Here is a 26,063-nt window from a genome sequence, read left to right as displayed (position 1 = left end):
CTGAGGCTGAGAGGAGGTGAGGGAAGGAGTCACCTAAAATGAAGGCATAAACCATGTAGCTGTTTGGGGAAAGAGCAGTCCAGGGGGAGGCAGTGGAGGTGGGAGAAAGGGATTAGATTCAGAATACATTCTGAGGGTGAAGTCGGATCAGATGTGGGTGTGAAAGGTGAGGGAAGTCAAGGTTACTACAGTCAGGAGTGCAGAGGATGAGAGGGGAGTTGAAGGAGTTAATGTCTGAGAGAGAGGTGAGGGTGGGGAATGCAGACCAGATGATGGTTCCTGCAGACCAATGGGAAGGACTTACTTTTCTTTTGAGTGTGATGGGAATCCCAGGAGGTTTCAAGCAGAGGAGAGATGTGATCTGGTGTGTATTTTAACAGGATCTCTAGTTGCAGAGTGCAGAACAGACTTTCAGGAGTCAGAGATGGAGTAAGGCAATTTAGTGGTTGGTGCAGACATTCAAGTGGGGGATGATGGTGGCTTGCAGGAGGGTGGTGACTGGGACCGGAAAACTAAATTTATCTGAGTAAAAACAGTAAGTGGTACAAATCAGGAAGAAGACAGTCAAATAAATGACTGACATTTGGAAGTAGATCAGCTCTGCAGTCAGCTGTTGCGTCTTCTTGGGGGAAGCAGCTTCCATTCTCCAAGTGAAAAGTGAAAGTGTTAGTCTCTCAGTTGTGTCCAACTCTTCGAGACCCCTGTGGACTGTGGCTCGCCAGGCTCCTCTGTCCATGGGATTTTTCAGGCAGGAACACTGGAGTGGGTTGCCATTCCTTTCTCCAAGGGACATTCTCAACCCAGGGATGGAACCCAGGCTTCCCGCATTGCAGGCAGATTCTTTTCCATCTGAGCTAAATTTGCAAAATGGGAATGATAATGGAACATATTTCATAAAACATTTGATAGAGTGATATGAAGTTTTTCACCCAGGATCCAGCACACAATAAATAATTAATATTCAAAGAGCCAGACTGCTAGATTGCAGTACCATCTCTACTGTTCACTCATCTTGGTCAAATACACTCTTCTGTGTGTGTTTGTTGCTGTTGTGTAGTCCCTAAATTGTGTTCTACTCTTTTGCGAACCCATGGACTGTAGCCTACCAGACACCTGTGTCCATGGGATTTCCCAGGCAAGAATACTGGAGTGGGTTACCATTTCCTTCTCCAGGGAATATTCCGGACCGAGGGATAGAACCTGCCTCTCCTGCTTGGTAGGCAAATTCTTCACCACTGAGCCACCTGGGAAGCCCCATGTGTCTGTTTACCCATTTGCCAAATGGAGCTATCAAATACCAACTTTATAGGGTTGAGTCTTGAGGATTAAATAAATTAATACAAGCAAAACATTTACAATAACGTTCCATGGAGCAAGCACTGCATTAAGTGCCGACTATTTCTATGAATATGTTTTAATCTTATTTCATAATCTCTTCTCCTACCAGCATACACCCACCCTATTTTGCAGAAGTCTGTGACTCAAAACAAAGGTAGCCTCTCTTCAACGATGCCACAACCTACGTATAGCACACCTACCACCTACAGAGAAGATGGAGATCCCAGCTTTGAAAGACCTCGCTCCCAGGGGTCCTGCCCTGCCCATGTTCTGCCTGGCGGAACCTTTAAGAGTCTTCCTTCTGTTTCCAGCCGGGCGCTCTCGTAAGGGAGCGCGGGAGTTGGAAGTTACTTCCGGTGGCCACACCTCCGCCCCTGGGTGTCTCCATTTTGGTCGCGCAGGTTGACATTAGACCACGACCTGCGGAGTAGCGGAGAAGAGTCAGGAGTATTGTGAGGGCCCTGTCGGCTCACCGCACTTTCTTCCTCCCTTCCTCCGCCCGCAGAAGCCAGGGTCGCCCATGGCTGGCTTGGAGGTACTGTTCGCGTCGGCTGCGCCGGCCATCACCTGCGCGCAGGACGCGCTTGTCTGCTTCCTGCACTGGGAGGTGGTCACGCACGGCTACTACGGCTTGGGTGCCGGCGACCAGGTACGCCACGGAGCCAGGGTGGCATGGGACCATTGTGGAGGCGGGAGGCGTCTTCTGCCCGAATCCGGAGAACAGAGGCCTGGTCCAGAGTGCCCGACCTTCCCCCTTCGCAGGTCCGGGCCCTGAGGCTCATGACACCTTTGATACCTGTAGTCTGCGGCTCAGGGAGGTGCTCTACTGTTGCATTCTAGCTGGCACAACATGATTTGAAAACCCTTGGTCAGAAACGCCCTCCAGCACCGGCTGGCGTTCTCCCAGGCTGAGATTGTGCCCTCTGGCACCGAGACGGGGATAATGAGCTCCCTTGAGCACTCCTCACCTACCCGAACCCCACCGAACTCCTTCACAAGCAGCTGGGTGGGGAGAGGGCTGTATTCAGTACCACCCTCCTACTGTACTGGAGCGTTCACCTGGATCCAAGCACCATATAGAGGGACACCAGTATAGGGGAGCGCTTGGACTCAGCTCCAATCAAGAGCAGAGGGCTCGACACCCTTCACTCTATACTGCAGGGCCCTGTGCTGCCCACTCACCGTTGTCGTCTTGAACTCAGGCTCCAGGCCAACAACCGCCTCCCCAACATGCACCCACATGCATCCTGGGTGTGAAGGCCAAGTAAACTTTCCTTCACCATAGCTGTCCCTACAGTAGCAGCCTCTCCTGCTCATTCTCAGACTCTGCCTCTTACAGCTGGGGGCCTTGTTGCAGGCCCCACAGAGCCCCAGGACTGCCGGGGCCAGCCTGCCTCACTTGATTCTTTGCTGTAGCATTCTCCCATCTTCCCTGCCCCTTCCCTGCGACTCTCCCTCGCACTGTCATGGTACACATCAGCTTCCTGTGAGCACTGACTTGGACCCCTTCCTGCACAGATCCTGTCAGCGGAGACACTTTGACAGCTTAGAGACCTCAGTCCGTGTGGATCATTGCCTGCTCTTAACCGCCACCTTTCCCCTGTCGTGTACTCCAGGCTTCCAGGTTTTAAGAAAGAACATGATTTGGTCTAAAAAAAAGATCCCTGACTGAATCTCAGAGGTGCACACTGTTTACCTTGCCACGTGTTGAGTTAATGCAAAACAAAAAGTTGCTGGCTCCAGACCTCTTGGGGGAGGCCCCAGGAGAGTGCAGATGGGGCTCTGGAAAGCATTGCCCACTGTCCATCTGTCCACCCCAGTGTTAGGTCAAGCATGTGCCCCTGGGGGATGGGTGTTTGTGTTGTACACTAGAGCATGGTGTATTTCTGCTTCTCTCTGCCCTTAAATGCTTCTGGGGCTCAGGTTGTGCTTGTCCTCCTCTCACTTCTGTGTTTACTTTCATTCAGAATAGAAGCCTTTTGGAGGAGTATCTTTCCTATTAGTTTATTCAGGAGAGGTTTTAGTTTTCCAGCATGGGGCCAGCAGACTCAGCTGACACCAGCAGTGTTTGCAGAGTTCAGAGACTGTTTGTCTGAAGCTCCACCCTTCTAGGGGTGATAAGAGAGAGAGGAAGGTCCTAAAATTGTCTACTTGATCATTTACTATGTTGACAGTTAAATAGAAAGCTAAATTGTCTCCTTTTGTCTTTGGTTCTGTATTCTCTCGTTCAGGAAAATTGTGTACATAAAACTTGATTAGAAGAACAATGCATTTTCAATCAAAAATTCAGTATGGAGTTTGGATTTCTCTCTTGAAGTCAGCACCACACCTCGTAAGAACTTTACAGCTCTGTCAGGTGGTTTAGGTGGCCAGGGAATAGAGATGGCCATAGGCTTGAGTTCGAGGATTTAGTGTTTTGTTGTAGGAATCTAAAGATTATGACAAAAGAGGAAAATGCCTGAAACGATCTTTTTGAGACACATTTTAGCCGAGGGATACTGGGATGGACTCACCTCCATTAAAGAATACTTCCAGCCCCAGGATTTTGCCTAAGGGGACAGCTATTTTTACTTTGTGAGGTGGGCATCTTTAGCCATAACACAGGCAACCAGGAGCTCTGAATGCCAAACCCAGCTCTGCACCTGACTTACCATGACCTTGGGCAAGTGTCAGCTCCCTCTTGTTGTTTAGTTGTTAAGTCATGTCCGACTCAGCTACCCCATGGACTGTAGCCTGCTGGGCCCCTCTGTCCATGGGATACCCCAGGCAAGAATACTGGAGTGGGTTGCCATAGCCCCCTCTTAGCTCTTAGATTGTTTTCATCCAAGCCAGTTAAACTACACAACTATGTACTTTGGCTACTTTCCAGTTGTAGCTCTTTGGGAGGTCTGATATTGATGTCCTGGTCTAGAAGGCAGTTGAATGCCATGTTTGATTTGATATCACCAAGGCCAGTCTCTTTTCAGTCCCACCTTTTTTCCAGTATCAGGGCAGGCACTGAGCTGGGGAACACTGGTTCTGCTGCAGTGAGAGGTATCAGCCGCGCCAGACCCCAGTAGTGTCTCTTGCTCTGGAAGCCAGATGTTACAGGGCAGTGAGCAGGCCCAGTTATATATATTCCAAGAAGAAATTCTGGTGGGTTGAATGCTGTACATGGAGAGTATAAATATAAATTCAGAGGCCCTTGATACAACAAAGACAAGTCATATTATCAAATTCTTGGCTTCCAAAGTAAACCATAAATCCAGGACACTACACGTGTTACAGGAAATTTACCCAGCTAGGGGTGAGGGGATAATTTCTCTTTCTTAAGCGGAGTTGGCTGATAAGTTTCACTTTTGTTTTCTATCACTTTCATTTCCCTGCTTCAGGCCTGTGAGTTTCCTTGTCATTCAGCCAGTTTTGAAACCAGGCCAGTTGCAACATCTTGAATTTTACTCGGCAATGCTTTCCTCGTTTGATTTCTGAGGCCTAGAGGTTACCAAAGAGGAGAGGCCCACAGTCTCTATTCTTGGCTTCCTGTTGTCCTTGATACCTGTGAGGTTTGTGTTCCTAGACATTTGTGTTTTGTTGTTGTTTTTCGTCTTTGGTCCCACTCCTTCCCACTATAGTCTCATGAATACAGATCTTCCCAGTCCACTTGCTCTGTGTTTAGCTATAGACGTATGCATCCATGAAAATAATATAGTGGGGGTTTTTTTTCATGTGTTTTAATTATTCTTTTTACACAAGTGCTACCCAGCTGTAAATCTCATTTTTTTAAAAAGTTTCTTTGTCATGTTGTTTATTTTTACCTATAATACTGCAATTAGATCTAGTTGTTTCTTCTCACTGCTGTACTGTGGGCATATTGTGCAATTTGCCTCCGCTTTGGTGACCCCAACAAGCCCTTGTCATATTCCCTGTGCCTCTGTGTACAGAATTTCTTTTAGAAGTGGAGGTTTGGGGTCATGGGGTAATTGGCTTATCTGATGGCATTAAATATTACCAAATTGCTCTCCAAAGGGGGTTGTGTGAATGTCAGCAGTCTCCAGCAGGACTTAGAGGTTGCCATTCTCCTTACACCCACACAAACGCCTGGCAAAAAATAGAAAAATGGATAACAGCAGTCGGGTGGGTGGATCCCGGTATCTCTGAACATTAGTCAAGTTGAACAGCCCTTTATACAGGGTTAGCTGCTCTAACCTTTTGCCTGGTTTTCAAGTGAATTGCCAATTTTTATTGTTCACTTTTCAGGCATTCCCTTTTTGTACTAGTTATTCATTCCTTTTCATTTGCAGCCACGGCGCATAGCTCATCCTAGCCTGTGGCTGCCTGTTCACTTCGTTAGTAGTAGCGGTTATTGATCGGAAGCTTTAAATTATGAGCAGTGTCAAAGATAGCATTTTTTTTTCTTTTGTGGACCTTGTTTAAGAAATCTTTTCCCACCTGGAAATCAGGTTTTGGGTTTTTCTATAGAAATAGTTTGAGAACTGTGTCACAAACATTAGTGTGTAAAAGGAAAGTCCTCGGGTTTGTTTGTTTTTCTTTTAAGAAAGGAGGACATCACAACTCCCAGTGATGCATTTTTACATCTATTTGGTTGGCAAAAATATTTTAACTTGGACAGTAGCAATGTTGCTGACCACTTGAAACAAGAACTTTGATACATTGCTCATGAGAGTGTAAATCCATACTTTGGGAAACAATTTGACTTTATCTTATAAATTAAACATTCTTCCCCTAGATATATTTTATAGAAGTTCATTTCTGTGTTACTGGATGTGAGCTACTCTGTGTACAAGAATGTTCATAGCAGCGTTATTTTTAATAGCATAACAAATAAGTTGGAAACACCCCTCATATCCATCAAGTGAGTGTAACTTGCAGCGTGTTCATGCAATGGTGCATTATGTGGCTGTGAACTACGTAGCAATGGAACGCACTGTGCGTCAACTATAGTTACGGATGACTCTCAAAACAGTATTGAATGAAAATGACAAAAATGATGCCATTTAGATAAAATTCAAAAACACTTGAAACAACTTATTTTTCGGATTTGTATATAGTAACATAACTCTAAGGAAAAGGAAGGAAATTTTTAAAAATACAGACTAGTGACTACCCACAAGGGAAGAGGAGGGAGATTCATTAGGGGTACACTACTCAAGCCATGTTCTTTGTCTTCAGCTGGTTGTAGATACCTAGTTGTCCATTTTATAATTCTTTTTTTATCTTGTACATATGCTAGATTTTGTGTTTGTATGAAAGTTGTTCATAATTTTTGTTAAACCACTACAGTAGTCTGGAGAGGTGTCATTAGAATCTACTTTTAGTCACTACTTTCATGATGCCTTTGCAGTTGGCCGAAATTCCAAACTTTGAGAGACACTGTCTTTAGAATTTCACGGTATTGCTTGAGATGACTGTCTTTATTCTTGGCAGGGAGATGGAGAGAAAATTATTCAACCAAGACTGTAGCTTCTTAACAGGTTCCAGTGCTGTGTCACAAAGGCAGTCAGCAGTGAGGGAGAAACACTGGAGCTGGAGTCCAGAGACCACAGATCTCTCACTTGCTGTTGGACCTTGGGCGTTTTACTTCTCCCGACCTCCATGTCCTCATCTGTAAAGTGAGGGAACAGGATTAGATTATCTGTAATTTCCTTTTTTCAGATCTGAAGTCATGATCTTTCTCCTCTCTGGTGTCTTCTCAGCCGGGTCCCAGTGATAAGAAATCAGAACTGCTCCCAGTGGAATGGAACAGTAATAAAGACCTGTATGTCCTCCGGTATGAGTCCAAGGATGGGTCCAGAAAGCTCCTCGTGAAGGCTGTCACCGTGGAGAACAGCATGATCATCAATGTGCTGGTGAGACTAGTCACAAAGAGTCTGATGTTGGGAATGGACCTTGGGATCGCCTTTTTGAAACCCATTAAGAGCCCTTGGTGTATGTGAAGCCTTTACCTAGTGATCCTACTTCTGGAACTTTATTCTGAGGCCACGACCCTAAATGTAGAGATGCTTTGTGTTCAAAGATGTCTACTCCTACTCCTTATTATTGTAAAAGGAAGTGCTTGCCATCACAAAGGAACAGTGAAGTAAATTAAGGTAGATTCATTCAGGGACAACTTGGGAGAAAACAAAAAAAGCTTATTGTAGCCCTAGGGGACTGCTTTTAGTTCTTTAGACTTTCATGGCTCACGGCTTTCTGCTGCCTCGAAGCCTTTATCCTTCTCGTTTTTCCCTCCTGGAAAGCTCTTCCTCTCCACCTTTGCTGCCTCACACAGGTACAGCCCTTTAGCCTGACTGACTCCCTCTTGTTTTCTTTTCACTTACTCAGGAAGTTCAGTCAGTCCTTACTGCTTCCTCTTGTCTGTCAGAAAGATCTAAATTATGCCTCTGCTTGGTCATTTTAGTTTCCTGCCTGGTACTTGACACGGTTTGCAATTAGTTAATTACATTTATGCTTTGGTGTAATATTTTGTATTCTGCCACTATAGCAGAATGTTCTGTAGTCTATATAACATGCGCTGTGAGCACCCTGAGGGCAGTGACTCTCTAAATTTGGCCTGGTTGTCTGGATTCATATAAAGATATCAGGCAGTCTGTAGTGTTCTGCACTTTGCATTTTTACCTTGATATGTCTTGAAGGTCTTTACATGGCAATGCAAATGACTATGCCTTATTCATTTTAACCACGATGTAGTATTCCATAATACAATAATTTATTTACCCTTCTTCCTTTTGATGATCACTTATATCGTATATCACTCAAGGTTCTTAGTTTGAAACAACGGACTCCCTTTAGGTTCATTTGAATAGTCGGGTTTATTAAAAGAACTGGGATAACTGAGTTGTCAGAAGGGCTGGAGAGGCAGTTCGAAGGCTGAGCTTCCAGGGCATTGCTCCAAACCATGCTGTGGAAACCAGTGCTGCTGCCGTCAGCCCAGGGTATTAGGTACTGGCTGGCTGCCAACCCAGGGGCCCCCTTCTCATGAGCCACTGATGTTGTAGCCCCTGTGTCTCTGCTGCTGCCCATAATGGCAAGATGTCTGCTCCTTCCTCAGCCTGTTTATCCACGTTACTCACCACCAAGTTGAAGTTGTGCATCTGTTTGGGACTGCATTCACATGTTTGATTTTAAGCTGCAAAAGGGCTTGGGAAGGAGGTATTTCTGGGCTCTGCCTCAGAAAGGCATTATTCCTAAATCAAGAGTTGTCCCCAAATGCTCAACGTGTATTTCTTCTGTTACAAACGGTCCCTGTATATGTCTCTTGGTGCCCATGTGTGTTTCTTTAGGTTGGATATAAAATTGTTCTTCTCCCCCCTAGTCGCCCACTTACTCACTCATTAGACCAGAAATACCCCAGTCTCTCATTTTCTGTTTTCATTTTTCTAGGAACATGGCTCACAGCAAGTGTCAGATTTGACCCTGAACTTGAATGATTATATCGATTCAGAACATCTGGTTGACTTCCACAGGTATTTCTAAGCGATGGCTTTTGCCTGGGAAAAAAGAAGAGAGAACCAATGGCCAAACATAAGGAATGGACTTGAGGTGTTAGAGAATGGAGGAAGGTTAACGGAAGGATCCTTCTCTCCTGGGCACTCTGTTCTTTCTGTTTTTAATTTATTTTAAGAGAAGATTCATGTGGAAAATGCCCCATGAAATTAAATGATGCAGTCAATAGACCACAAGTCTGCAGGGTAGAGATGGGGCCAGGCCAGTGACCTCTTAGGATAAAGTATACCTACTCTGGTACACTCCATTCCCCAGTTTTTTGTTTTCATGGACTTTATTTTTTACAGCAGTTTTAGGTTCACAGCAAAATTGAGCAGTAAGTGTAGTGAGTTCCCTGGGACCTCCCTCTTGCCCCGTACTCTCAGCATCCTGCAACAGAGTGGTGCGTTTGTTATAGTTGAGAACCTGTGCTGACACACATTATCACCCAGATTCCCTTCTTGGTGGTGTTGGGGTATGTTTACTTTTGTAAGAAACTGCTGCACTATCTTCCTTGGTAGCTATACTATTCTGCTTTCCCACCAACAGTAAACAAGAGTTCCTGTTGGTCTGCTTCCTTGTCAGTGTTTGAGATTTTGGTTGTTCTAACAGCTGTGTAGTGGTATCTCATTTTTGTTTTCATTTGCAGTTCCCTGATGACATATGATGTTGAATATCTTTTTATATGCTTTTCTGTTGTCTTTGCATTTTCTTTGGTGAGGTATCTGTTCAGGTCTTTGATCCATTTTTTAATTGAGTTGCTTTCTTAAGGTTGAGTTTTAGGAGTTCTTTGTATACTTTGGATAACAGTCATTAATCATACATGTGTTTTGCAAATATTTTCCTGGAGGCTAACTTGTCTTTTCATTATCTTGACTCTTAATTTTGAAATTTGCAACCCCTCAGAAAAGAGGGTTTGCAAAAAAATACAGTGAACACCCATATACCCACCACCTAAGTTGACCAGTTTTTAATGTTTTGCTGCATTTACTTCTTCTGTATGCTTTTTTGTTCTTGAGCCATCTGAGAATTATTTCCAGACTTTATGAACCTGAAGCCCTAAATATTTCAGCATGTATCTCCTCGTTCTTACGTAGATGTCCTCCTGTATAACCTTAAGGCAGTCATCACACTCGGGAAACTTGGTTTTGACAGATTAATGTCATTTTGTACAGAGTCAGTGTCCAGGTTTCTGCAGTCATCCAAGTAGTGTCCTTTCTGGGTAGTCTTTTAGTTTTCAAGTTGAGGTTTTTGTTTTTTTTAACCCAGCCAAATATCACACATTGTGTTTATTTTCATGTTTTTTCAATTACCTTTAATCTAGACGTTTCCTAGACTTTTATTTTTCTTAGCATTGCTATTTTTGAAGACTTGAGGTCAGTTGTTGTATAGAACATTCAGATTGTTTCCTTATCATTTGATTCAGGTTGGACATTTTCAACAAGAATTCTATGTAAGTGAGGCTAGGTTCTTCAAAGTGTTTCATGTCAGGCTCATGACATCTGTCTTATAGATTTTGTTCAGTTTGGTCGCTTGATTATGACAGTATTTGCCACCTTTCTCTCCAGTAAAGACGTCTGATTTCCTTCAGATTTTGATTTACATTTATGAAGTTTGCTTTTTTTTAATTTATTTTTTATTGAAATATAGTTGATATACAGTATTGTGTTGATTATTGCTGTACAGCAGAGTGACTCAGTTATACAATGTAGACATTCTGTATCATATTCTTTCCCATACGGTTTATCACAAGGCATTGGATGTAGTTCCTTGTGCTACACAGTAGGACCTTCTTGTTTATTCATTCTGTATATACCAGTTTGCATCTGCTCATCCCAAACTCCCAGTTTGGTCCTCTTCCACCCTCCCATTGGCAACCACCAGTCTATTTTCTGTGTCCCTGGTTTATAAGATTTGTTTTTTGACTCAGGATATGACTCATTTTAAAATGACAGATTTTTAGGAACTCCATAGAGTCCTGCTCACTCCCTGCTACCTCAGTCTGCCTTAACGCTTCAGTGATAGCTCACATTGCTTTTCTCTCACAGACAGAGAAAAAGAGGCCTAGAACAGCCTTCCAAGGCCCCTGAGTTAGTGACAGGATTGGACATTAAGCCCCAGAGCCCTGCCTACTTGGACCAGGAACCTGGTTATCCTTCCCATTGGAGCCTTTGCCTTCCATGACTCTTCCCATGACATGTGATGAACACACAATGAGGCTGAGGGCAGGGTGGGGTGGGGTGGGCCCAGAGGAGTCAAGGCCCTGTGCCCCTACACCCTCACCTCTTTCTAATGGGGTGGTAAACGAAAAGGGGCAACTCAGATGCCTAAGAAGCTTAGGCCCAAATCGCGGAGACAACGCCGGGCCATTGCCCCCCTTACCCAGGTCCGCCGGGCGGCCTGTTCCCACCCTTGCGAACAGTCCAAACGCTATCAGGGCCGTCGCCGCCATTGTCGCCGCTGCCGCCACCACCGCCACCACCGCCACCAAAATACTGTGCGCAGGGTTGCCAACCAGCAGAAAGCAGCTGACGCCTCGTCTCCTTTCTTCAGGGTCTACAAGAACAGCGAGGAACTTCGGTCTCGTATTGTGTCTGGGATTATTACACCTATTCATGAGCAGTGGGAAAAAGCCAATCTAAGTCCCCACCGGGAGTTTCCCCCTGCCACTGCCAGAGAGGTGGACCCACTCCGGATTCACCCACAACACCCACATACCAGCCGACAGCCTACTTGGTGAGTGCACAGCCCACAGAGGGCAGCCCCAGCTTCTCTAGAAGGATTCTATCCGTGACCATCCTGCTGCTTGACCCCTCTCTGGACCCCCCAAATCTCTTCAACAGAATTGTCAAGAGTCTTGGAGATAGGAAGTGGAGATCTGAGTGGAGCAGTGAGTTCTTATACTGCTGCTAGTCACCCCAGTATCTTAAGGCTGCCTGCATCTTTATTTTAGAGGCTGCACAGAGCCTCTCACTCCCCAAAGGGTCAGTGCCTCTGAGGCATGCGTGTAGTACTCCAGAGCTGCTGCCCAGCTGGTTCAGTTATTCATTCCAGAGCTGTTTGTACAGGACTCTGAATCAGGCTTTTGGGCAAAATGCAAAGATGCAGAATTACTGGAGGTTCCTGGAGGGGATGTTGTCTCAGTGTTCCCTTTCTTTACATTTTACTTCATTGTAGCCCCCAATCTCTTTGACAATGTGAAAACTTTTCCAAAACAGCATGAGGTCTGAAGAAGTCACATCTAAGATCTTTGCAGATTAGGATGGCAGTATTTAAGACTGGAGACTTCTGCTCTGAGAGAAGACAAGGAGCAGGGATGCCGTAGTCTCTAGCTGAGATGGCACTTCCCAATTTGGAGTCCACAGTGCGGTAGTAGTGGTGGGCTTGGCAGGGTTGAAAGAGAGGGCTCACTGTGCAGCCATAATAAGTACTCAATAAGTATTAACTGCCATTGTTAATACTACTGTGTTACAGTTGTATACCTTTGATTAATTAAATGGGAACTCTATTACTATAATAAGTAGTAATTGGCAAGTCTCTTTGACAGTTTTTGGAAATACTGGTTTCTGTGGGCAGAATGGAAATTGATAAAAAGTCTTGAAAGGTTGGGAACAGCTTGTCTGATCTAAACCCCTTATTTAAGATGACTTGCCTAAGGTCACCAGCCAGTAATAAAGAGCCAGAGCCGGAGCTGGGGGTTCAGGTGTCCTCACTCTAGCCCAGTGCTCTGCTGTGATGTAACCAGAATATGTTGACAAGGTTGAAGGATAAGCCCTAGACAGCAGTCAAATTGGGGAAGACTTTTAGATCTTATTAAGTGGATAGTAATTCTCAGTTCTCTCAGATTTACTTCCCATATCAAAACAAATATTCTCTGAAATCTCCTTTACTCTCTGAAAATGGAGTTCATAGATAATCTAACTTACCAAATGCACAATTTCAAAAGGGGTAGTATTAAATATAATATAAATGAGAAATAAATAGTAAATAATAAGATAATGTTTGTTTCATTGTGTAGATGCCTGAGCATAATTAACCAGAAAAGATATGCACTTGTATGTGGGGTTATCTTGAATTTGACAGCATTTACAAATCATATATCTGACAAGAGACTTGTATCTAGAGACACATAGATACGTAGAGAACTTTACATTTCAGTAATAAAAAGACAACCCAATTTCAAAAATGTTAAAGGATTTGAATAGACATTTCCTCAAGGAAGATGTACAGGTGGCCCATAAACATGTGAAAAAAACGGAAGTCAAAACTACCGTGATAAACTACTGGTTTGTGCACGTCTTCATGTACAACTTTTGTACAAGAATGTTCATAGCAGCGTTACTCGTAATAGCCTAAAAGTGGAAACAACCTAAATGTCCATCAGCTGATGAATGGATAAATGTGATATATGCATACAGGGAAATATTTCAGCAATAGAAAATGAAGTACTGATACTGATACACATCACATCATATATGAACCTTGAAAACATTGTGCTAAGTGCAAAAAGCCATTTATGTGAAATGTCAATAATAGGCAGATCCACAGAAACAGAAAGATTATTTGGTTGCCAGGAGGTGAGATGGAAGGATTAAAGAGCATGAATGGGGGATGACTGCTGATGAGTACAGGGTGTGTTTTTAGGGTGTAGAAAATATTCAAAAATTAGAGTAGTTGCACTTTCTGTAAAATCTGAAAACCACTATGTTAACTGGCTGAATTTTGTGGTACATGAAATATCTCAGTAAAGCTGCAAAAAAATTTTAAAAGGTCCTAGCTTTGTCTTATTTGGAAGCATGAATATATAACAATTGAAATAAGGCTCCTAGGATCAGACTATAAGAGAACTGATAGTAATAGCCCATGATTGAGATTTTGTATTTTCCCTTCAACTGGAGAGTGGTTTGATAATACCCTAAACAATATTTTTTGAGACCAACATTATACTAGCAAAAGGAATTTATTTAAAATTAGTAACTGAAGTCTTTCCCCCTAAGAAACAAGGCAAGGATATCCTCTCTCACAAGTCTTACTTAGCATAGTACTGAAAGTGTTGCCACCACATTAAGACAAGAAAAAGAAAAGGCATACAGATAAGAAAGGAAGAAATAAAAGTTTACATTCATAGTTGACATAATGGTCTACATGGAAAATCTCAAGGAATCTACCAGAAAAAGAATACTATGAGCCTAGTAAGGTTGTAGGATACCAGCTCAATATCCAAAAGTCAACTATGTTTCACTGTATTAGCAATAAACACATGGAAATAGACGTTTAAGATACAATATAATAGCTTTTAGCTCAGCTGGTAAAGAATCCACCTACAGTGTAGGAGACCTGGGCTTGATCCGTGGGTTTAGAAGATTCCCTGGAGGAGGGCATGGCAACCCACTCCAGTACTCTTGCCTGGAGAATCCCTATGGACAGAGGAGCCTGGCGGGGCTGCAGTCCATAGGGTCGCAGAGTCGGACACAGCTGAAGCACAGCACAGGCCACCATTTAGAACTACTGAAAAAATACTTAGGTGTAAATCTAACAAAACATTTCAGATTTTTATGCTGAAAACTGTAATCAAAGAAGACCTAAATAAATGGAGAAACATCACATGTTCCTGAATGGAAGACAACACAGTAAAAGTGTCAGATACTCCACAAATTGATACACTCTGTGTGTTAGTGGCTCAGTCGTGTCCGACTCTTTGCCACCCCATGGATTGTAGCCCTCCAGGCTCTTCCATCTATGGAATTTTCCAGGCAAGAATACTGGAGTGGATTGCCATTTTCTACTCCAGAGGATCTTCTCGACCTGGGGATTGAAACCACATCTCTTGTGTCTCCTGCATTGGCAGGTGGATTCTTTCCCACTGCACCAAAGATGTCAAATACTCCACAAATTGATACAGTAGTTTAGTGCAATTCCTGTCAAAATCCCAACAAAAACTTCTGAAGATAGAGCAAGATTATTCCATAATTTATATGGAAAGGCAAAGGAGTTTGGAGTAGTTAAAAATAATTTTGAAAATAAATAAAGATGAAAAAATCACTATACCCAGTATTCAGGCTTATTATATACCTACATTAGATGGACAGACTCATAGGTCAATAGAACAATGTTGTTGTTGTTCAGTCATTTGAGTTGTGTCTGACTCTTTGCGACCCCATGGACTACACCATGCCAGGCTTCTCTGTTCTCCACTATCTCCTGGGGTTTGCTCAAATTCATGTCCATTGAGTCGGTGATGCTGTCTAACCATCACATCCTCTGCCATCACCTCCTTTTTTTGCCTTCAGTCTTTGCCAGTATCAAGGTCTTCTAGTGAGTTGACTCTTCATATCAGGTGGTCAAAGTATTGGAGCTTCAGCAACAGTCCTTCCAGTGAATAATCAGGGTTGATTTCCTTTAGGATTGACTGTTTTGATGTCCTTGCAATCAAGGGACCCTCAAGAGTCTTTTCTCTGGCACTATGATTTGAAAATATCTGTTCTTTGGTACTCAGCTTTCTTTATGGTCCAGCTCTCAGGTCCGTACATGACTACTGGAAAAACCATAGCTTTGACTGTAAAGACCTTTGTCAGCAGTGATGTCTGTGCATTTTAAGTCTTTGGGCTGCGAAAGGCATTTGGAAATATGTAGGCATTGTTCTACGCCTAGAAGGTGGGGATAGAGGCTGGGAATAGTGCCAGCCAAGCACAGGCCTGCTGCAGACAGAGCCAGCCCTGCCCCATCCTGCTCTTCATGTTCTTTTTGGTTGGCTAAAACTCCTGGCCCGCTAGCACTGGCATTCACCCTATCCTTGAAGATACTACCATGCAGTTCAGTTCAGTTCAGTTCAGTCGCTCAGTCGTGTCTGACTCTTTGCGACTCCATGGACTGAAGCACGCCAGGCCTCCCTGTCCATCACCAACTCCCAGAGTTTACCCAAACTCATGTCCATTGAGTCGGTGATGCCATCCAACCATCTCATGCTCTCGTCCCCTTCTCCCGCCTTCAATCTTTCCCAGCATCAGGGTCTTTTCCAATGGGTCAGCTCTTTGCACCAGGTGGCCAAAGTATTGGAATTTCAGCTTCAGCATCAGTCCTTCCAATGAACATTCAGGACTGATTTCCTTTAGGATGGACTAGTTGGATCTCCTTGCAATCCAAGGGACTCTCAAGAGTCTTCTCCAACACCAAAGTTCAAAAGCATCAATTCTTTGGTGTTCAGCTTTCTTTATAGTCCAACTCTCACATCCATCCATAACTGCTGGAAAAACCATAGCTTTGACTAGACGGACAAAGTAATGTCTCTGCTTTTTAATAAACAGTCTAGGTTGGTCATAACTTTCCTTCCAAGGAGCAAGTGTCTTTTTTAATTTCATGGCTGAGATCACCATCTGCAGTGATTTGGGAGCCCAAAAAACCAAAGTCTGTCCCTGTTTCCACTGTTTCCCCATCTATTTGCCATGAAGTGATAGGACCAGATGCCATGATCTTAGTTTTCTGAATGTTGAGTTTTAAGCCAACTTTTCCCTCTCCTCTTTCACTTTCATCAAGAGGCTCTTTAGTTCTTCTTTGCTTTCTGCCATAACGGTGGTGTCATCTGCATATCTGAGGTTATTGATGTTTCTCCCAGCAATCTTGATTCCAGCTTGTGCTTCATTTCTTCCAGCATTTTTCATGATGTACTCTGCACAGAAGTTAAATAAGCAGAGTAACAATATACAGCCTTCTCCTTTTCCTATTTGGAACCAGTCTGTTGTTCCATTTCCAGTTCTAACCGTTGCTTCTTGACCTGCATACAGATTTATCAAGACACAGGTCAGGTGGTCTGGTATTCCCATCTCTTGAAGAATTTTTCAGTTTGTTGTGATCCACACAGTCAAAGGCTTTCGCATAGTCAATAAAGCAGAAATAGATGTTTTCTGGAACTCTCTTGCTCTTTTGATGATCCAGTGGATATTGGCAATTTGATCTCTGGTTCCTCTGCCTTTTCTAAAACCAGCTTGAACCCATGGAAGTTCTTGGTTCATGTACTGTTGAAGCCTGGCTTGGAGGATTTTGAGCATTACTTTGCTGACGTGTGAGATGAGCGCAATTGTGTGGTAGTTTGAGCATTCTTTAGCATTGCCTTTCTTTGGGAATGGAATGAAAACTGACCTTTGCCAGTCCTGTGACCACTGCTGAGTTTTCCAACTTTGCTGGCATATTGAGTGCAACACTTTCACGGCATCATCTTTTAGGATTTGAAGTAGGTCCACTGGAATTCCATCACCTCCATAAGCTTTGTTTGTAGTGATGCTTCCTAAGGCCCACTTGACTTTCCATTCCAGGATGTCTGGCTCTAGGTGAGTGATCACACCATCGTGATTATCTGGGTCTTAAGATCTCTTTTGTATAGTTCTTCTGTGTATTCTTGCTACCTCTTCTTAACATCTTCTGCTTCTGTTAGGTCCATACCATGTGGTTATATTTCTCTAATTCCAAGATTATTGGTGTTTTTTAAGTGCATATCCCCTTTACCCTCCTTTTTCAACCCTTTGTATCTCTATCACCTGGACCTATATCTTGCACATTTTTGATGAGTTCTCTATCCAGCAAATGTTTCCCTCTGGATTCAGAGATCCCTGGGCCTGGGCCCGTACTTTTGAGGCGTGTGCTGTCCCTCTGGTATGGGAGACAGGTGAATAAGAGTTTATATAACTGCCAGGTTATCAGGGATTAGCACAGAGATCCTCCATTGGTGGCCTAGGAAAGGCTTCTTGGGGGTTGCTGCCTGAGCTGTGTGTTCATGGGGAAGAGGAGAAGTTTTCCTCAGGCTCCTTTTCATTTTTCCTTTTCATGTGCCTGGATTATTTCCTCAGATTCCTTTCTGGGGAGGTTGTTCCAGGCTCTGAGACCAGCAGTCCAGTGGCATCAAGATCTGAAAGCATGCGGTTGTCTTTGAATTTTGGTTTGAGAAAGAGTTCATGTCAGAAACCTGGGATATAACAGCTCTGAAGGATAAGACTAGGTTTTGCAAGGATCCTGATGCCAGGTGTACCTGATGTACCTGAATCTCCCCAGTGGACAGTTGGAAATCATTGGAAGAATACTGATAGAGGGAGGTGATGTCCTTGCTAAGGATCGTGGTGGATTGGAAGGGATGAGGCGGAGGGCCAAGGCTTATCACTCCTGTGTACCACTTTTAGCAGGCGGGACTTTTTTCCCTTCTTTCTGCCACCTCACCCACCTCCCCTGTCAAGGAGAGAGTATCATATGGCAGTTAGGAGTACAGGCTTTGCAGCTTGATCAGCTGGCTTCAAACCCTGGCCTTGTAGCTTTGCATGTCTCAGTGAGGACAGGTAGCCTTGGTTTTCTCATGAGCAACTTGGGAATTATTGTACTTGTCTCAGGAATATGATGATAGATGTCATATTGAGCTCATTGCTCAGAATATAGTAGATGTTCAAGAAATACTCCATGGATCTTATTCAGGTAGCAAGCAGAGATGAGAACAATACTGAAGGTGTAATGACTAGATGGTCCCCTAGAAGAGAGAACTTTCTTTTATTGTTTTTAAAATAACATAGCCTACTCCTCTGAGAAAAGGATTTGATGCTTGTAGAGCCACTTAGGTGTGAGAATATTGACGCAGAGGGTGTGCTGGGCAACTGCATTTAAGCCCAGGACCTCTATGGACATTGTTTCCATCATGAGGACACGTTCCTTATGGTGGCCACCGCTTAACCTAGGGTAGGAAAAACTGCTGTTTCTTGGCTGTCCACCATGTGTTGACTGCCATCCCAAGTGTTTTCATTTATGGTTGCTCACCTTCCAGACAGTCGTACGTAGAAATCAGCAGCATCCCTGCTTTTACAGAGAGGGAGACAATGGATGAGGAGAGGCAGCATAGCTTGCCAGAATATTCTAACCGAGATGGTGAGGACTGGGCTTTGCCCCTACGTGGGACTCAGAAGCTTATGCTTTCCACATTGCATGCTTCCATTTTAGTTCATGTAATCGGTTTGTGTACAAGTTCAGTGTAGTGACTGCACACTGATTATGGAGAAAAATGTATCCCCTACCTCTCCCGCCAGTGAGATCTTTCTCAAGCAAGCTACGCTTCCAGGACCAGGACACTGAACTGGAAGGGGAGGCGGATGTTTAGGAGGCTTTCTGTCAGCCACTAGGGAATTGACAGATCTTGGCTCTGTAGTCCCCTTCTGCCTCTACGCCCACCCATTGCAAGCCACCTTCCGCTGACAGCGCAGATGGCTATAAAGACGACTTCTTTGTGAGAGCCCCATCACTGCCGTGTTTTTGGGCAGCTAGGTGCTCACACTGTCACCTTTTTGTTTTTTTTCCACGAATGCCAGATTTAAGGGTAGGGCCTGAGGGCAGGAAGAAGGGAAAGAATGGGTCAGCAGAGGACTGCTGCAGGATGTTAGTTAACCCTATCACTGAACAGCCTTGTGTTATGTTCTGAGCAGGAAACAATAGCCTCTGCCCCTTTGTGTAGCATACAGTTTTGTGTCTCACCCTGAACTTCCGTACCATGTTGCCTATCCCACACCTGGAAACCTCCAAATCCAAACTGAAGTTGAGATGTCTTGCTTCAGTAAGTGTGTGGTGACACGTGTGTCCAGAGCTTGTCAGAGGATACTGGTTTGCTGGTGTGATGCTGGCATAGAGGGAGACGACATTCCATTACAATGGAGAATTGAGGATGCAAAGTAGGTCTGTTCTGCTGAGATCTCTTGGGAAGAATTACTGAAAACAGCCCATCTGTGAGGGAAATTTTTTTTTACTCTAAGCCTAACTTTTTTTGTTGTCATTATGATTCTAACCCATTTCCCTTTGCTCCATCTGTCCTCAGTCAGGAAACTGTATGCCCCAAATCTTGTTCTCTGTTTTGAAAAATCAATTTTTCCTGTGTTTAACCAGCTTTGCTAAAACTAAACCCTTGCATATAAAGCTCTTATGTCATTCAAAATTCATTTCTTAATCCCAGTCAGTCTGTATCTTTATATATTTTTAAAATATTCCCAATATTTGTGTTCCACATTTTTTAAAATTTTGTTTTATTTACTAAAGTAATAAACGTATTTTTTTTAGTATCTGATATTTTGTTCTGCTGATACATGCTATACTATACCTCGTCTCCATTGGGTATTTGAAGAATGTCCAATTTTTTGTTTTAAATACTAAACTATGAACATCTGTATAATAAAATTTTATTTCCTGAAGTTACATTTCCTATGCTGGCAGATCTCAAATTTTTTTGTCTCAGGAACTCCCTTGCATGCCCCCAAATTACTTAGGAACCCAAAAGATCTGTTTGTTTGAGTGATATCTGTCAGTATTTACTACATTATAAATTAAAGCCAAACTATTTTAATTATAAATTAAAATTTAAATATACATTTATTCACTAAAAATAATAAACCTCTTGTGTGTTAACTTAAATAACAAATTTTATGAAAATACTTTTCAAATCAAAAACTTAGTGAGAAGAGTGACATTGTTTTCATTGTTGCAGATCTTCTTAATATCTGGCTAGAAGTCAGCTAGATCCTCATTTCTGCTTCTGCATTTAGTCTGTAGCTGATTATGTTTAAGCCTTAACATAGACAAGTTGTTGGAAAAGAGAGGAGTAGTTTAGTAATTTTCAAATAATTGTGCATCTTCTATTTTGTATTACACCAAAACTTGGTAAGTGATAGTTTCTTTAAGGTGTTAACCTAAAACAATAAGTGAAAGTGTTAATTGCTCGGTTGTGTCGACTTTTTGTGACCCCGTGAACCGTCGCCTGCCAGGCTTTGCTGTTCGTGGAATTCTCCAGGCAAGAATACTGGAGTGGGTAGCCATTCCCTTCTTCAGGGGATCTTCCTGACCCAGGGATCGAACCCAGGTCTCCTGCTTTGAAGGCAAATTCTTTACCGCTGAGCCGCCTGGCAGACCCATTTGTAGAGAATAAGGGGAAGTTGGTAGTTCAGTTCAGTCTTTCAGTTCTGTTGAACTCTTTGAGATCCCATGGACTGCAGTACGCCAGGCCTCCCTGTCCATCCCTAACTCCTGGAGTTTACCCAGACTCATGTCCATTGAGTCGGTGATGCCTTCCAACCATCTCATGTTCTGTTGTCCCCTTCAACCGCCTTCAATCTTTCCCAGCATCAGGGTCTTTTCCAGTGAGTTAGCTCTTCCCATCAGGTAGCCAAAGTATTGGAGTTTCAGCTTCAACATCAGTCCTTCCATTGAACACTCAGGACTGATTTCCTTTAGGATGGACTGGTTGGATCTCCTTGCAGTCCAAGGGACTCTCAAGAGTCGTCTCCAGCACCACAGTTCAAAAGAATCAATTCTTCGGTGCTCAGCTTTCTTTACAGTCAAACTCTCACATCCATACATGACTACTGGAAGAACCATAGCCTTGATTAGACGGACCTTTTTTGGCAAAGTAATATCTCTGCTTTTTAATGTGCTGTCTAGGTTGGTCATCGCTTTTCTTCCAAGGAGTAAGCGTCTTTTAATTTCATGGCTGCAGTCACCATCTTCAGTGATTTTGGAGCCCCCAAAAATAAAGTCTGCCACTGTTTACACTGTTTCCCCATCTACTTGCCATGAAGTGATAGGACCAGATGCCACGATCTTAGTTTTCCAAATGTTGAGCTTTAAGCCAGCTTTTTCACTCTCCTCACTTTCATCAAGAGGCTCTTTAGTTCTTCTTTGCTTTCTGCCATAACAGTGGTGTCATCTGCATATCTGAGGTTACTGGTATTTCTCCCGGCAATCTTGATTCCAGCTTCATCCAGCCCAGCATTTTTCATGATGTACTCAGCACAGAAGTTAAATAAGCAGAGTAACAATATACAGCCTTCTCCTTTTCCTATTTGGAACCAGTCTGTTGTTCCATGTCCAGTTCTAACTGTTGCTTCTTGACCTGCATACAGATTTCTCAAGAGGCAGGTCAGGTGGTCTGATACTCCCATCTCTTGAAGAATTTTCCACAGTTTGTTGTGATCTGCACAGTCAAAGGCTTTGGCATAGTCAATTAAGCAGAAATAGATGTTTTTCTTGAATTCTGTTGCTTTTTTGATGATCCAGTGGATGTTGGCAGTTTTATCTCTGGTTCCTCTGCCTTTTCTAAAACCAGCTTGAACATCTGGAAGTTCATGGTTCACATAGTATTGAATCCTGGATTGGAGAAAATTTTGAGCATTACTTTACTAGCGTGTGCGATGAGTGCAGTTGTGTGGTAGTTTGAGCATTCTTTGGCATTGCCTTTCTTTGGGATTAGAATGAAAACTGACCTTTTCCAGTCAGTTTTCCAGATCTTCTGGCATGTTGAGTGCAGCACTTTCACAGCGTCATCTTTTAGGATTTAAAGTAGGTCCACTGGAATTCCATCACCTCCACTAGCTTTGCTCATAGTGATGCTTCCTAAGGCCCTCTTGACTTCACATTCCAGGATGTCTGGCTCTAGGTGAGTGATCACACCATTGTGATTGTCTGGGTCACGAAGATCTTTTTTGTACAATTCTTCTGTGTATTCTTGCCACTTCTTAGTATCTTCTGCTTCTGTTAAGTTCATACTATTTCTGTCCTTTATCGAGCCCATCTTTGCATGAAATGTTCCCTTGGTATCTCTAATTTTCTTGAAGAGATCTCTAGTCTTTCCCATTCTTTTCTTTTCCTCCATTTCTTTGCACTGATCACTGGAATGCTTTCTTATCTCTCCTTGCTATTTTTTGGAACTCTGCACTCAAATGGGTATATCTTTCTTTTTCTCCTTTGCTTTTGGCTTGTCTTCTTTTTCACAGCTATTTGTAAAGCCTCCTCAGACAGCCATTTTGCTTTTTTGCATTTCTTTTTCTTAGGGATGGTCTTGATCCCTGTCTCCTGTACAATGTCACGAACCTCCGTCCAAAGTTCACCAGGCACTCTGTCTATCAGATCTAGTCTCTTAAATCTAATTGTCACTTCCACGGGGCTGTTATAAATCAGAAGTCTGTTGGAAGAAACTGGAAGTTTACAGTGTGATGGCTTTCCATTGGCTGAGTTGTGCCACTCTCTCATTAGCTGAGCTATTACCATCACTGAGGAAATCTTTCTTCCTCCACTGAAAGTAGTAAGATAAGTGTTACTTCCTGCAGGAAATGGAAGATACTCTCTTCTTGCTGGAGTCTTTGTTGATGTCCAGCGATACCTACTTGAAAGCTCTCCCTTGTGGCCTCCTCATTCTATTTTAGTTAGGTTTCTCTTCATTAATTTTCACAAAGGGTTAGTTCCAGTGTAAAATTTGAATTCATATCAGTGAACTTTTTGTATGTTATTACATTAAAATCCACTGGTCTATCATGCCCTTTTAATGGATCTTTTACCAGTGCATGCTGTTGGAAGATCATGTATTGGTTGTTTGGAAAATGCTGGTTCACTGGTATGTGCTGATCCACTAAACATTGACACATTTTATTACACAATATCTAAAATATCATATTCATGAGTATTACTAATCTCAGCATCTGTATGGGGAACCCATCAAGTTAGTGATGAATGGTTGTGGTGGTGTAGTCGCTAAGTCATGTCCAGCTCTTGCGACCCCACGAACTGTAGCCTGCCAGACTCCTCTGTCTATGGGATTCTCCAGGCAAGAACACTGGAGTAGGTTGCAGTTTCCTTCTCCTAGTGGTAAAAACAAATTTCCAAATTGCAGATTTTCTTGAAAGCTTGAATTTTATCATTGGCAACATATACTATCAGTTATTTTCCTTGAAGTAATAGGTTCCATGGTTTTCAGGAAAGTATCTACTGTGTAGCTCAGTCTGAATAACTTTGGTTTGCCATTTTATGTAAAAATAGTTTTCCATGAAAAAAATGGCTACTTTAACTAGCAGCTTAAACTGCACAAGTTTCTCTTTGAGACAGCCATTGTATTTCTACATGCAACAAAAGTGCTTTATGAATATTTCCTGTTTCATCACACAGAATATTAAAAAGAAGTGTACTCAAAGATTGAGACTTTAGAACCCTTGGTAATTTTTTACCACTTCTTTAAGGACATTTTGATGGGAAAATGGATGGGGTGGGTGTAGTTGGAGTGGCTGGTGAGTCAGATTACCATGACTCCTACTCACTGATGCTTTTGATTTTGTGTTTTTGTTTATTTTTGGCTGCACTGGGTTTTAGTTGCTGCGAGTGGGCTTTCTCTAGTTGTGGCGAGGTCTGCTCTTCCTTGCTATGCACAGGCTTCTCATTGCAGTGGCATCTCTTGTTGCAGAGTACGGGCTCTAGAGTGTGCAGGCTTCAGTGGTTGTGGCATACAGGCTCAGGAGTTGAAGCATACCGGTTTAGTTGCCCTGAGGGACGTGGAATCTTCCTAGATCAGGGATCGAACCCCTGTCTCCTGCACAGACATGTGGATTCTCAACCACTGGACCATCAGGGAAGTCCTCATCGTTGCTTTTGTACCATTAGTAAAAATATCAACACAGTGAAGAAAGCAGATAGTTTTTAAGATTAAATAGTTTTGACCTCATGGACCCTCTGAAGTGTCTCAGGAACCCACCAGGGGTCCATGGACCACATTTTTAACATCTTTTTTTTTTTAATGTTTACAAGCCCATTTGAATTTACTCCTTTGTGAAGAGTCTATTCAAATCTTTTGCTTGTTTTTCTGTTGGATTGTCTTGTCGTCTTATGATTTGTAGACATTGCTTATATAGTCTGGATTTAGTCCTTTGTCAGACATATGTACTACAAGTGTCTTCCCTCTGTAGCTTGCCTTTTCACTCTGTTAAGGGTGTTTGTTTTAATTAAAACATTCTTAATATTTTATGTAATTCGATTTATCAATACCTTCCCTTTATATGTGGTGCTTTTTTGACCTGTTTGAGAAAATTTTGCCCTATCTATGGTCATGTAGAATTTCTCATATACTCTAGAAGCTTTGTTGTTTTACCTTTTATATTAAGATAATCCATTTGAAATTACTTTTATGTGTATTGTGAGATAGATACATGTTTTACCATATTGATATCCAGTTGATCTAGCACCATATTTGGAAAAGAATTATCCCCTACCTGTGCCACCTTAATAATTTTCATTTTTCATTACTTGTGATACAATAATAGTTGCCCTCATTCTTTTCATTGTAATGGAAGTAATCTTGATCCTTTTGGTTTTCCCCCCCATGGATGGCAAAGCTGGTTCAGTAATATTTATATGACTGCTATATAGAATGCCAACTATTACAGAAATTGCTAGGCATTTCATCCATATTCTCTTATTTAATTCTCTCAACCCCATGAGATTGGTAAGGGCTACCCCCCTTTTACAGTTTACATGAAACTGATGTTCATGTGTAAGTAACTTGACCACAGTCATTCATGAACAGAAGTTGTGTTATAATAATAGAATATTGGATAGGGACTCAACCTTCAAGGAGTTCACAGTTGATTAGGGCTGATTGCTCTTTTTATTCCAGACCGTAAGTGTTTCTAAAACAATTAAAGAAGTATGTCTCAGGTCTGTTGAAGCTCACAGAAGGGTGATTATTTTGAAGGGTTGAGTTGGGACAGGATATAGAAGGAAGGGCTTCACTGAGATAATGCATGATGAACTAAATTTTAAGGGACTAATAAAAGTTCTGTAGTACTGGGAGTAGTTGGTATTTGTGGCCACGAGAAAAATGGATTCAAATGGGGCTATGAAATCATCTTGTCATTGTGTGTGTGTGTGTGTGTGTGTGTGTGTGTGTGTGTAGGCAGGGGAGTGACCAAGAGGTTATATGTTACTTGTGTTGGTGTGTGAAGGGAGAATAGGTGAATGTGGGAACCACATCACAAGGGACCTTATGTGCTAAGGAGCTGGTTTTGATCCTGGGGTAATGGGTGCCATCAAAATGTTTTGGATAGAAAGTGATTCATTTGGGACCTTTTTAACCATTCCCCTCCCCCGCCCAGGGAATCCCACTTAGAATGTCAACTTACATCAAAGTGAAGTCGCTCAGTCGTGTCCAACTCTTTGCGACCCCATGGGCTGTAGCCTACCAGGCTCCTCTGTCCATGGGATTTTCCAGGCAGTAGTCCTGGAGTGGATTGCCATTTCCTTCTCCAGGGGATCTTCCCAACCCAGGGATCGAACCTAGGTCTCCCGCATTATAGACAGACGCTTTACTGTCTGAGCCACCAGGGAAGTCAACTTACATAGTTAATATTTATTAAGCCTTTACTGTGTGCCAAGCTATTATTACACTACGTATAGAATATAGTCTCTCTTAATCTTTGTTA

At 42.8% G+C, this 26,063-nt stretch overlaps 1 protein-coding gene across 2 annotated transcripts in view; it reads left to right on the top strand.

Moving 5' to 3' along the window:
* The first annotated feature begins 1,708 nt into the window (after positions 1 to 1,708).
* PSMF1 (proteasome inhibitor subunit 1) overlaps positions 1,709 to 26,063 on the top strand; it is a 39,885-nt gene continuing 15,530 nt past the window's right edge. For both annotated transcript variants that reach the window (XM_027977033.2, XM_042229950.2), the window contains exons 1-4: positions 1,709 to 1,987; positions 7,032 to 7,184; positions 8,716 to 8,798; positions 11,371 to 11,553. In XM_027977033.2, the coding sequence (XP_027832834.1) occupies positions 1,859 to 1,987; positions 7,032 to 7,184; positions 8,716 to 8,798; positions 11,371 to 11,553 (548 nt within the window). In that variant the 5' untranslated portion in view covers positions 1,709 to 1,858. The remainder of the gene's footprint in view (positions 1,988 to 7,031; positions 7,185 to 8,715; positions 8,799 to 11,370; positions 11,554 to 26,063) is intronic.

This window comes from Ovis aries, chromosome 13 (assembly GCF_016772045.2).
Source record: "Ovis aries strain OAR_USU_Benz2616 breed Rambouillet chromosome 13, ARS-UI_Ramb_v3.0, whole genome shotgun sequence".
NCBI classification, from domain to species: Eukaryota; Metazoa; Chordata; class Mammalia; order Artiodactyla; family Bovidae; genus Ovis; species Ovis aries.
This window is presented reverse-complemented; position numbering and strand designations above follow the sequence as displayed.